The 13,894-nt window shown below is 31.8% G+C and overlaps 1 protein-coding gene across 4 annotated transcripts in view; it reads left to right on the forward strand.

The window, feature by feature from the left end:
- Window positions 1-13,159, forward strand: part of LOC148617318 (ABC transporter G family member 20-like) — a 30,643-nt gene extending 17,484 nt beyond the window's left edge. For all 4 annotated transcript variants that reach the window (XM_088584935.1, XM_088584936.1, XM_088584937.1 and 1 more), the window contains 9 exons: window positions 1,947-2,020; window positions 2,681-2,796; window positions 3,747-3,817; window positions 4,504-4,592; window positions 5,404-5,507; window positions 6,690-6,762; window positions 8,323-8,409; window positions 8,837-8,941; window positions 10,757-13,159. In XM_088584935.1, coding sequence (XP_088441061.1) covers window positions 1,947-2,020; window positions 2,681-2,796; window positions 3,747-3,817; window positions 4,504-4,592; window positions 5,404-5,507; window positions 6,690-6,762; window positions 8,323-8,409; window positions 8,837-8,941; window positions 10,757-10,863 — 826 coding nt within the window. In that variant the 3' untranslated portion in view covers window positions 10,864-13,159. The remainder of the gene's footprint in view (window positions 1-1,946; window positions 2,021-2,680; window positions 2,797-3,746; window positions 3,818-4,503; window positions 4,593-5,403; window positions 5,508-6,689; window positions 6,763-8,322; window positions 8,410-8,836; window positions 8,942-10,756) is intronic.
- Window positions 13,160-13,894: the final 735 nt, after the last annotated feature.

Consider the following 13,894-nt stretch of genomic DNA (forward strand, 5'->3'; position numbering starts at 1 on the left):
GTGAAATAGCTCAAAATCTAACCGGTGATGCCCATATGAGGAAGGGGTTTTTGAAGGAAAAAGTTTGAACAGGGGATGAAATAAAAATTGCAGATATTTTGTGGGAAATTTGATATTTTTAAACCTGATTTTATGAACTTTTTTGCAAATTTTCGCATATTTTTGCATGGTTTCTATGGTAACCCTATATGCTGTGGGTAATTTTTTTCCAGAAATTTTTTACTGCATCCTGAAGGCCTTGGCTAGAGCTATTTCTAAATATATAGATTTACAGATGCTTGACATTTTTTTAAAGTGATAAATGTTACAAAGCATCAGATTACAAGACCAAAATTAGGCAGTTCTACAATACTGTGGAGTGCTGGCTAAGAGATGGAATAATTCTGGAAACGGTTTTATGCACATAAGCAGACAGTCTAATTAACATAAATTGTATTTTGTTATCAAACCATACGGGAGTTATATCCCTTGAAATATCATACTTAAGTTTTAAAAATTTATATTTCGAGAACTGGAAGTTGTAGAGACATGGGACCTTTATCAATGATCTTTGGTCCATGTGACCTTTCATTTGCATCCAAGGTCAAAGTTCATAGAGTGCTAGAAAGCCTTCTCACTGCAAACTACAGGCCTTAATATTGAGAAAACAATAAGAGATAAGTACATACATACAGTGTATGAAATGACCCTCTCGATAAGCCCTACATTTTGAGACAAAATTTACAACTGTCAGACTGTCTGTTCAAAAGTTATGACAATTTAAATGTTTTGCAGAATCCGGTTTGTGACCTTGACATAAACGTATAACCTTGACCTTGTAAGTTTTTTCAAGGTCAGGTAATCCTAAGATGTACGGTGGTAGTTTCATGTCTCTACGACTTCTGGTTCTGAGTTTGTTATTGCATCATATTTTAATAATCATTGGGCCAAAAATGAGCTCCAAAATTGCCCAAATTATTATGTAATTTTGTTGTGTATGTTCTGCAAATTATCATTCAGTTTTCAGATTTGACATATCTTGTCTAGTTTTGGATCTATTGAAATTTTTGGTATATATTTTAAAATCCACAGCAGACACACCAATGGTCATTCTACAGAATGAAAGGTCTGCACAAGTACAACTGTTTCACAAAATACCAAGAACCAATATAAAAAAAACAATGATAATACAACAACTTTAAATTTTCATATTTTCCAGTGGTTTGATATATTTCATCAATACCTATTTATAGATTTGATATTGCATCATTTTTTCAACTATGTCGAAGGGGGTCATGTGATATATCATTTTGAAGGTCTAAATGAGCACATTTCAAAAATCAGAGTTGCAACCATGATAAGTAATACATGTTCAAATAGTAGGGTCATTAAGTGCAAAAATTTAAAGTTCTTAGATGGTAAGGTTGTTGCATATCAAATGACATCCGAAGTATCGATGTTTTGTCTTGAAATAAATGACTTGGATGAGGTCAATGAGTGCAAAACTTAAGATGTTTATACAGTTAGGTTGTCGCATATCAAATTACAGATCATAATGTGTACATCTCAAATTTCAATTTCTTTATATAGAAAAAGAACCCAGTTGGGGTTAATAAGGGCAAAATTCTAATGTTCACAGAAAGTATGGTTGTTGTATATCTAACGAAAGGTCGTCGAGTTGACATTACAAAAGTCATGATGGGAACATCTACAATTGCATTTGACAAGGTCACCAAGTGCAAAAAGTCAAACTGTTGTAGATGTTTTAATGTGTATATTACAAAGAGAAAGTTTTCAAGGGAAAGACCTTTCAATTGTTTAACAAACAATTGACATAGTAGTTGGTATTGTTTATTTGTGTATATCTAAGCCAGCATCTTCAGAATTGTGTATGTTTATATATGTGGGAATTTATTTTTCCTGCTTTACCTTCATTTATTTTTAAGATTTCTTTTTTTTACATTCAGACTACTGAACCCAAAAGATATAACGAACTCCTCCATAGAAGGCAGTGAAATAAAGTTACATCTAGATATGACAAGTAAGTAATAGGGATACAGTTTCAGCAATAGCAGCATGGCAGAGCATTGTTTCTGATAAGGCCTAGTTAATGAAAAAAGATTTTGACAAAAGTTTTTGAAAATCTATATACAATGTATGTATATTTCAAACTTTTAATACACATATTACCTCAATGTTCAATACAAATAGCTCCATCCCTCATAAGAAAAGCCTGAGGTTATCAAGAAGTCACACCCTTGTCACCATGTCTATACTACAGTGAAATGATGGCTGTTGAAACTTAGGCATGTTTCAACAAAACTTAGTCTGATGCGTTGTCAACAAGAAATAGTACTAATTGCTGTTTGGAGTTCGGTGTTTTAGAAATGGTAGCAAATTGTGTGTCAAAAGTGTGTAGTCTATCCACCATAAAAATTGTGTTCAATATGAATGGTATGTCCACATTGGTCCCCAAATTGTTTCAACAGGCTGCAGGGGTTTTAGTCCCATTAGAGGCAATGTGTAGTTCAGACTTATATAAACTATGAAAACTGCCCTACTTAGATAGTACAGTGCTTCAAATGTTTGATATTTTCTTGCTTTAAAATACAACAGTAGAACCTGAACAGATATTAAAGAAAATGAAACTAAATTAGGAAACTGACAAAAACTGAGTGCATTGCTTTTTTCCAATTTTCAGATCAACAGATATCATTAACAATACAGCAGTCAATATTAGCCAGTTTTGAGAAGTTTACAGAAATATTGTTAAAGATGCAAGATATGAATCCAGCTCTGGGTCAGCTTCCTGTAGTTGTAAGTTAAAGATCTCAAGAAACTGAATAGATTGAATTAATTTTAAAATGTTCAAAAATTAAATATGTACATGTATTTTGCAGAAAGTATTACTTGGATAATTAGTATTTTATGCAGTGAAATCTATCTAATCCTACTACCATTAAACTGAAGCAAAGGTAGCTCCAAGCGCATAGGGGCCTAATCCTCTTGTTTTTTTGGGTTTTTTTTGTTGATAATATTGGTTGAAATGAAAGAAAATCTTTGAATTGGATAGTGCAGATCAAGTGGGCATGTCCTCCCCTGAATTCCTGTATCCAACCCTGTGATGAATTCATTTCTGTTCTCCACATGTGATCTAGAAAAGCAGTTTAGTTGAATAGCAGTTACATGTATGCCTAGAGAATGCTTAAAGATAGATTAAATATTAGTTGAATAGCAGTTATGCCTATAGAATGCTTGAAGATAGATTGAATATTAGTTGCATAGCAGTTATTCCTATAAAAAACTTAAAGATAGCTTAAATATTAAGATGTATCTCTCCTACTGCAGAAGTACTTTGTTAATAATGTTGTATCATTTTTTGTTTTGTTTTTTGCTTTTTGGTTGAGTCAAACTTCATATTCAAAATCACTTAATATGAACATCATTTCAAATACTAGAGTAAGTTTTCCCTTGGTTGAATGACCATTACTGGATGAACTGCTGTAGGAATTTAATTGCGAAATTGACTTTGTGATATATATTAAGTTTCCATCACATATAGACTAAAATGCCTATGTAATGATAGAAAGTTTCCACCTTCTAATGTTAGTTTCCAGTGAACTAGTACCCAAGATATTTTATCAGGTAATGGCCAAACAATCAAGAGCAACTCTATTCCTAGAATTAACAATTTTACTTGCTATAAAACTGAGTCTATTACATTGGTTAAATTTATGCCTATAGATTTGTTTGACTTATTTTTACAGCTGTCCACACCAATTTATGGAACAATTGATCCAAGTTTTACAAACTTCATGGCACCCGGTATTATACTCAGGTAGGTACAATACCGGTAATTATCTAGAACTTTTATCTTCTATCAATTGTAGAATTTATATCATATAGTCGGAACATATATTTGATAACCCCCAAAATTTGTTGTATATAGAAATGTGCTGTTAATTTGCAATTATTTATCTTTGATAGGTGGTAAGACCTTGATATTTTCTTTTTTTTCTGTCCATGCAAAGACCAGGCAGTGGGTTGCACATTGCAAATTTTGTTTACAAAAAAATCATCCATTTCATATCACAAATGCATCCTTTCTTAAAGTTCATTGTTTGTTTTTGTTTAACTGCAAGGATTAAAGAGACAAAATTACATAGATAGCATTGAAATTCATTGAAAATGGGAAATAAGTCTAATTTGTTTTTTGAAAAATTTGGTTGCTGTGTTAGTGAACATTAAAATCATTTTCTGAGCCATCCATTGTTGCTTTAAAAAATCTTTTTACTATTTGACATATATATATATGTGATATAAATATAACATTGAAAGAAAAAATTCAGTGGGTAAAATTTACCTTGTGCCAACCATATCATAGGATCTGCCTGATTTTTACATGGGCAGCCTCTTAACATATTTGACAAGTTGTTAAAAAGGATTTGAATACTATTACTTACACGTATCATAACCAGACATAGATGTATTATTACAAATTAATGTGCTCAATGTATTTTTCAGCATTACATTTTTCATGGCTACAGGACTAACTACACTAACATTTGTGATAGAGAAAAAAGAAGGATTACTAGATAGGTGTATGGTGGCAGGTCAGTTTTGTTGTTTTATCTTACTTATGTATGGTGGCAGGTCAGTTTTGTTGTTTTATCTTACTTATGTATGGTGGCAGGTCAATTTTGTTGTTTTATCTTACTTATGTATGGTGGCAGGTCAGTTTTGTTGTTTTATCTTACTTATGTATGGTGGCAGGTCAATTTTGTTGTTTTATCTTACTTATGTATGGTGGCAGGTCAATTTTGTTGTTTTATCTTACTTATGTATGGTGGCAGGTCAATTTTGTTGTTTTATCTTACTTATGTATGGTGGCATGTCAGTTTTGTTGTTTTATCTTACTTATGTATGGTGGCATGTCAGTTTAGTTTTGTCCTGACCTGTGACAAGTTTAACCATCTTGTTTCATCATTGAAATTTTTTTGAAGGTAGAAAAATTTGCCCAAATTTTGTTAGAAGTAAAAAAATTCCAACAAAAAAGGTAGAGGGGTTTCAACATTAGAATCCCCTGAATCTGTCCCTGGAAACTTTTACCAAACAAGGAACTACTTTACAGTAAAACTAGACTTCATTAAATATGAATGGGTTTATTGGAAGATGTCTAGCATTCAATTTTAATTAATGAATTCATTGAGTTTTACTGCTACATTGTTTTAGTAAAAATATGTTATGAATGTTTCCAAGTGCAACAAGAGTTAGACATAAAAATTATAATACATGTAATTGCTTAATATATATACAGTATTTTTGGTATAATTTTACTAGTATCTAAAAATACTAGCTCAAGTACTGATCTAGATTATTGTCCAGTCTTACTCTTTATGTTGGAAACTTTATTTTCTATTTCAGGAGTATCATCATTTGAGATCATGCTAGCCCATGTTCTGACACAGTTAGTCGTTATGGTGGTACAAGTAGGACTGCTGTTGGTCTTTGCTTTATTAGTCTTCAAGGTAGATGTATTGTGGTTTTTTCTCACTGCAATGTACTGCTTGTACATCATAACACCAAGTATCTGTCCATTTGAATATTGTAGGCACTCCCATACCTTTCTGAATTTTATAAGATTAATACTAAAGGTGCTGACCGATTGCTTTTGCCCTTAAAACTGCCAGAACTGTTGCAGTGGTTACCTACTTTTCAGTTTTTGCCTTGATATTACCATTTGTAATATGGAAATTTCAACATTCCTTCTTTTGACTATTCCTTTTGACAATAGTCTAGTGATTGCTTATCAGTTTGGTATTTTTTGTTATTATTCTTTACAGAAATTAAAAATTAGGTTTGTTATATTTTGTAATATTTTCCCTCCTCTTTGTAATCAAAATCAAATCAAATAATTGTATTGATATAAAATCCTAACAAGGGACTACCATTAATTCATATACAGAAAAATAAAATCAAACATACATAATGAACAAAATATTACACAAAAATACTAGACAAGAGAGAGAGAGAGAGAGAAATACCATTTACCTTAGTTTCATCACAGCTAAGGAAATATAACATCTGAGTTACTTCCCTTTAGCCATTAATTGAATAAAATTCTTTACATATGTAAATTAAAATAGGGAAAATCAATCATTTTCAGTATCCCGTCTATACCCTCTATACAGGTTTTTACAATTTTTAGTTAATTTTCCTGATCTGACATGATTTGGAAGGAAAATGCAACCCCAGAAAGGTTATGAGGACATTATTGCAAAGAACTTGTAATTTTTATAGAATACTGTAAATCGTGAAATTTACATGACAATTTAATTTTGGCTATTTTCCCGGTAAGACCCATAATGCAGAAATTAAACTGTCAGGAATATTTGAGTAGCATTATAATACATAATGTACAATCCAAAAAATGATCTTAATTTTAAAACTGTGTCAAATCAAATTGATCATTTAAAACCTGAAAAATAGTTGGCACCACAATTTTCCTGTTAACAGTAGTAAAATGTTATTTGTCCACAACACCTACATTGCATAGTTTATATATTTTTATGACTGTATCAAGATAAATATAATGAGAGTGGATATGGTGAATATGTCAAAGAGACAACAAACCACAGGGATACAAAATGTCAGTTCAAGGCCATCCAAAGTTCTTACTGTTATACAGTATTGTTTTCACTTTGTTATAGGTACCGTATGAAGGGCCACTTATATGGGTGATACTCTTAGTGTTAGGAACAGGCTTCTGTGGTATGACATTAGGTAATGTATCAATACAACTTCTTTGTGTATGCCATCAGGGCAACCCATTAAGATTTTGTGTCTGTTTGTCTGTTCATTTATATTTCTGACCATCATACCTTAAAGCCACGATTTTGTTTCAAGTTTTTTTTCTACATTTAAGTGATCACATTGTCATTAAAGTTGTTAAACATGTAAATCATGCCAGGAATTTTCAATTTTCTGAATCAAAAAGTGTTAAACAAGTTAAATCTTTGATTTATTGTCACTTCTTTGAAGAATTTAATTTGGTAAATTTTGTTTAATTTCGCTTCAAGATACATGTAATGCATGGTCTTCATTAAACTCTGAAAAAGACTGGAAAAATGTCATGGTCTTATATTTGTAATATTTATGAAAAATAATGCTTTTTTAAGTCGCAAATAGTGTTAGTGACTTCTTGCACTCATAATTTCAGTACTTTATACTCACATATGATTTGCATAATTATATATTTTTATACTCCACATAATGCTGCAGATCTGTGCCCTGTTTACTGCCATAGTGTCATAGTTCAAGCTTCATACGAGAAAAAATGTGTTTTATGTGTGTTTCTTGCTTGTATGAAAATGGAAAGTTTTCATGAAATGATCGGTTAGCATTGAACATTCCGACTTTCCATTCAGGCACAGGGGATAGTTACAAGACGATATAGGTCATATGCATTAGCATGGCCCGATACCTATAAATATTCATTTTCAGGTGTTTAATTTGGTTCCTAATCTGGTTCCCTGGTGAATATCATAAGCGACCCAAAGATTGCTACAAAGTACCTCTTTTAAAAAATATCATACACTTGTCTATGTGTGTTTTTTGCTTGTATGAGAACAGGAAGTTTACAATAAAAAATGAAATGATCGGTTAGCATTGAATTAATGTAATATTACCCAGTTTCAGATTCAAACACAGGGGCTCATTACAATTGACTGTATATAGGTCATATATATTGTCAGGACCCAGATCTATATACATGTATAGCCATTGCCAGTTGTTTGATCTGGTTTCATGTAATTGAAAACATTTGGCTCATCATGGTTTCAGAAGAGTATGTAATCATATCATGGGAACCCAGGGAAGCATATCACATTCATGTTATTTTGGATGTTAAAAGTAAGCCAAAATCAGTGACAGAATATTTGATAAGCGACTTTGAAGACTTCTGTCTTGGATTTTTGTTGAAATCATACAATATGCTTTTTAGTAGATGTTTAGTCAGAAATTCATACTTGTACTGTTTTTTTCCATATTTTTTTACACACCACACAATTTGGTGATGTATTATGTGATACATGTACCCTCCAAAAAGTTGTGTGTCCGTCCCCTGACGGTTTTCAGAAGATAACTTGAGAACAGATTAATGATTTTTTTAAAAACTTCGCAACATTGTTTAGTACCATACAATATAGATTGAATTCAATTTTCAGCAAAGTCCAAAATGTAGTTTTTGAGTTAGGCCATTTGAGCATTTTACTATCCCCTTTTTTTTTACCAGAACATGATGAGATATCACTTGAAATTCCATTAATGCCTGATTTTTTACAGGTGCAATATTTTCCTCTGTATGTGACAATGAAACATCAGCTATACAGTTAGCTTTAGGTTCAGTGTATCCCATGTTATTACTCAGTGGTAAGTAGTTATTTAATGACTTACTTAATTCCACTTCTTTGTCATTATTATAATAATTTCAACATAGATTTACACTCATCAAAATAAATACAGTGGAGAGGATTCCAGTTTGTTCAGGGTTCAGTTTCATGACCATTATACAAAAGGATCATTTCATTGCAAGGTAGCAAAAAAGATTTTTTTGAAACTTACAAGTCTTTGTTTTGTAAAAACACTTGCAGATTAAAAAAAACACTCTCACACACACACAAAACAGAGATCAATTTCCATAGAAAGATAGCATTATTCCTTGTGGAGGTGACACTGTTGTCATTTCTTACAGCTGCTTTTGAATTGGTTTGATATTTGCCATTTTTTTCAGACTTGTTTTTCTTTGGCCTACACTGTGTAGAAAGTTGTTTTAAACTCTGCACTGTTTTATTTTCAGGTATTATTTGGCCATTGGAAGCCATACCAGAATGGATGAGGTACATCAGTATGTGTTTACCAATGACCTATGGATCACAAGCCATGAGAGCTATTCTTAGTAGAGGTAAAAATTGCAGGAATGTTTAAAAGAGGGAGATCTGCTAATTCATAAAAAGGGGTCCAGGCTATATTTGTTTATTTTTACACAAAATTAAAAAGAAATCAACAAAAGGAGGGAGTTCCAGTCCCTTGATCCTTCCCCTAGATCCACCATTTATTTGTACTGGTCCACAGAAAAGTTGCTTAAGGAGGTAGGCCTAGGGTTAAGGGACATAACCACTGTAATCATTGATATGTTTGTATTCATATTCAATTTCACAAAAGCCTGTCAAGCTTTCATTTGACACAGAATGAAATCAATCCAAGTTACTTTGATTCTTACATGATATTGATGTTAAATGCTGAATACAAACATTCCAATGATTTGTAAGAGTTGTGTTCATTACCTTAGGTCTACCACTCTAGCTCCTTTAATTAAAATGAAACATAAAACTTACAAGCATTATTAAGAAGCTGTTAAACTTTTAGAAGATATCAGTTGTTACCCAAATATTGATTGGAACTTATTGATTGCAAGCTCCAAAATACTGGTAGAAATACCATAGAAATGATTCTCAGTTCAACATAACCTTTTAAGTTTACATTTACATGCATGTACAACCAAACAATGCAGTACTTTTACTTTATCAGGGTTCTAAGTTATTTTATCAGTTCTTAACAGTTCATTTTAAAAAAAAACTTGAATTTAATAGAATGAGTATTAACATAACACAGAAAATTTTAATTTTGTTGAGACCCAAATAGTAAAGTACACTTTATCTCAACAATGTTGCAAGAGAAAATTTTTCTAATTTGTTAAGCTATTTTTCCACCATGTGCATATTTTGTGCACATACAAAGTTGAAAATAAAACCTCATGAACACTTTAAAGAAATGAACAAGTTGTTCTGTGCAATATTAAATGTTCTGTATTTCTTTCAGTGAATATTGTCTGAATCAGATATATTGCATGAATTTGCAAGTGCATTGTTATACTCTGCAAAGAATAAAGTGCACCAATATAAATGCAATAACCCTGGTAATGGAAATTTGAGACATTTTTTATGCTTGTGTAGGTAGAATACATTTTTTTATAAATTTACTTGATATGGAACTTGTTTTAAGGACTGCAATACTTCATAATTGAACTAGTACAATATACATGTCACTTCAAATTTTTTACTCTCCGCTGAGCCATTATTTTACTCTCCGTCGAGCCATTATTTTTTACTCTCCGCTGAGCCATTATTTTACTCTCCGCTGAGCCATTATTTTACTCTCCACTGAGCCATTATTTTTTACTCTCCGCTGAGCCATTATTTTTTACTCTCCGCTGAGCCATTATTTTACTCTCCGCTGAGCCATTATTTTTTACTCTCTGCTGAGCCATTATTTTTTAAATTGCTCTTTATCAATATCAATTATTTATGCGGCAGTTTGAATAATAAATCATTGTATTTGTTGTGTTTAGTTTCCACCATGTTGTATTGACACTTGTCATCAATGCAATATTATCAGAAAGCTTTGGTTCTTTTTTGAAAATATTAAACAATCCAACAAAATTTAAACAAAATCTGTGGATTGATTTCCCGGGGAGTTTCATCCACAAAGTCAAGTGTGGCTGATGGACACTCAAACACACTCGCTGCCATCAGTATTTCTGTGTTACCTTCTGCATTGTGGTGGGGGAAAAAGTAGAAATCACTGGAGCAGGATTTCCCTTTTTGGAATTACTGGATCCCCTTCTAATCAGAAACAATGTACTCATATCATTGAAGAACTATATCAGGGTTTTTCTCACTGAGCTGTGCCTTCTTTAAACCATTTCCGATATTTGTAGGTTGGGATATCAGAGATATGGAGGTATGGAGAGGCTATCTTGTCACATTTGGCTGGAGCTGTGGGCTGTTAGCTATAGCAGGATTTATTCTCCGTATACGTCAGTGATACAACAGTATTGTGCCCAGTGTGATTTATATGTTGATAGTAAAGTCTTTCACCTAGGATATATCATTTTTCTAATGAGATCATCATAACTGTTTTTGCTTTATTTGTTGTATGAAGGACTTCATTAATGTTTTGTCTGACCAACAGTTGGGGCATGTAGAATTTTTAAACATTTATTCTTTTTAGCTTACCTGGACCGAAGGTTCCAGTGAGTTATATTTATCACTTTGCATCTTTTGTCGGTAAATTTTTCACATTGTGCTCAACTACATGAAAACTTCTTAACCAATTTAAACCAAACTTGGAAGAAATGATGTAGGCAAGCCCACAGTTTCTACACATTATCTACTTTTAGTTCCATTTGATTACTGGGTAAACAAGATGGTTGCCAGAGGATATTTATGCTTCTAATTGGCCAATTTTCAAAGATCAATTGTTCTGAAACCACAGATGCCAATGTTTTGAAACATTTGATAGGTTTGATGCCCTCTACAAACAATCCGCAATTTTGTGTGGCTCAGCAGGTGGCTGCAGCTACTCAAAAGTTACAGTTTAAACCCTGTAGGAAATCACATTTTGGCCTATATCTCTGCCTTTACTTGGCTCAAGCGGTTCAATGGATGGCAGGGATGTAAGTATAGGGCATTGTTGAAACATTATGTTGAAATAATCAAATAATATAACCACATGATTTCAAATTTTCCAGGTGAGCGATTTAGGCTCTTTAGAGCCTCTAATTTAATACATTTTTTGTACTATCATTTCACATTTTTTGTTTGTACATGTTTTGTTTCACTTGTTTTTTCAAATATGTTTTTCTAGATGTAAGAATGTTCAATTTTTTGATTTTTTGAGTTAAAGCAGGGGTTGTATGTACTTAATGCATCCTATTTTTTTTTAAAGCGAAGTAAGCTTTGAGATGGTATCAAAAATCATACCAATGAATACAAATGTGATTCAGCATTGACATTACTTTAATAAATAGATGGGATGCAAAGTTCAATTTAATTTTTTCACATAATGTTAGTACAAATCCATATAAACATAATGTTAGTACAAATCCATATAAAATTCCTACTCAAACAATGGTAGAAGCTTTCTTTGTGATGCATCAAAACCCACCATACAAACAATGTATTTTCGATCTATGAACTCCATATTTTAAGGAGCTATAGTCCTAACTCTTAAATCACACAAATCAAATATGATAACTTTTTTCAAAGTGCCAATGCAATGTACAACCTATTTAAGTTTTATATCAAAACTGCAACAATCACATGACAAACTAAAATTGGTCATGTGATTTGTATCTGTTTCTGAATACAAAATAAAAATAAATTTTGTTGGTTTTTGACATGTATCAATTACTTCTTTTTTAGATGCAGCCAAGTGTACATGTATGTTATTAATGTTTATGTTTATAATTATGTTATTCTTCATATGGTGAGACAATCAGGATCCTACGACAAGTCAAACATACTCTTATACATACATTCATGGTAATGAGAATGGAGGAGGTCATGCCCTATTAATCATTCCTGCTGAAATTGTCCCATTTGATTCATTTTTTATAATGGATGTTGAATAATGTCCCATTAGAGTTCTGAATATCATTAAAAGTGACAAATTCTCAAAATTTCAATCCCAATCACTGCAATGATTCATATAACAGATACATGTACTACTTTAAATGTAATTACCAGTTGTTGATGGTTGATTGTGTGGCTTTTTGTGATATTTTTAGGTTATTTAAGGAATGAATGTTATATTTTTTCAGTCCATGAAGAAATAAACTCAATCATGTGGTGCACACTAAAAATACTGCATGTAGGTTATTTACAAGTGTATTCCACAGGCATTGAGGTTATTTGAAATAGACTGAAAAAATATGACAGTCATAATATAATTTATCCTTATCCTGGTGTGAACCATTGAATAGGTTGGTGACGTCACAGTAATATACAAAATTTGGTCTATGAGCTGATGGACAAAATTTTTATCCAATCAGAAAGTGTGTTACTTCTGAAGTTAAATTATTACATGATAACAATGTGAAGTAAAACACATTCCTTTGTTTGATGAGTTTTGTTATATTTATTACCAAGAATTTTTTTAATTGATAATATTGATTGCAGGTAATATGGATGTGTTTTCATAGAATGATGTCATTTTATAATTTACATTTTACTATATTTTGTGACATTGAAAAAAATACATATTTTTTATAGTATTTATTTTTCATTGATTAACCAGCAACTATTTTTTTTCTGAAATAAAAGGTGTACACTTCTCATAAGTGTTCTTTTTTCTTTCTACTTTATGTATGCAAAAAGAATTAAGGGAAATATCTGGCATTACAAGCCTTTAGCACTTACTTCTAGTTATTGTATGTATAGAAGTTACACTATGAATGGATGTCACTTGGAAGAACTGCTTTAGTGAACTGAAATTAAGTCTCCTCTTTCTCAGTTCATCAACAGTACAATGTTTGTCAATTTAACAGTATAAAATAGGTTAACCAAGTTCATATTTACATAAGTATCGTCCCCATGTATTACATGTTAAACACCTAAGGCAAAAAATGTTAACCTTGAGGTCGAAGGTCAAGGTCAAATAAATATCACAGAGCTACAGGTAGAATGCTACTGCTTCTCATTTTATAAGGTTGGTGGAGTTTTATTAATTCCAGACTTTAACATTATTCTACTTTAAAAATGCATTTTCAAAACCACGTTATATAAGTTTTATGTTAAGGCTGCATTAGCTGTCAAATTCGTAATTTTTTTCTATCGAAATATACCTTGACTTTCAATTATTTCTACTAATTTGTACTTTTCCTATATAATTTCATTTGATATCCACACATAAAATGCATTAAATACGTGAAATAGGTGTCGGTGTCTATATATGTATTGTCTTGCAAGACAAAAAAACGACCTAGATAAATTCGTATGCATGTGACTTCTTGTGACCTTAATCCGCGCATGTGCTGTAAGGGTCGCTTCTAAAATATCAAATCTGATTGCAAAGC

This window comes from Perna viridis, chromosome 5 (assembly GCF_037379345.1).
Source record: "Perna viridis isolate PV_CMFRI_1.1 ecotype Kerala chromosome 5, ASM3737934v1, whole genome shotgun sequence".
Taxonomy (NCBI): Eukaryota; Metazoa; Mollusca; class Bivalvia; order Mytilida; family Mytilidae; genus Perna; species Perna viridis.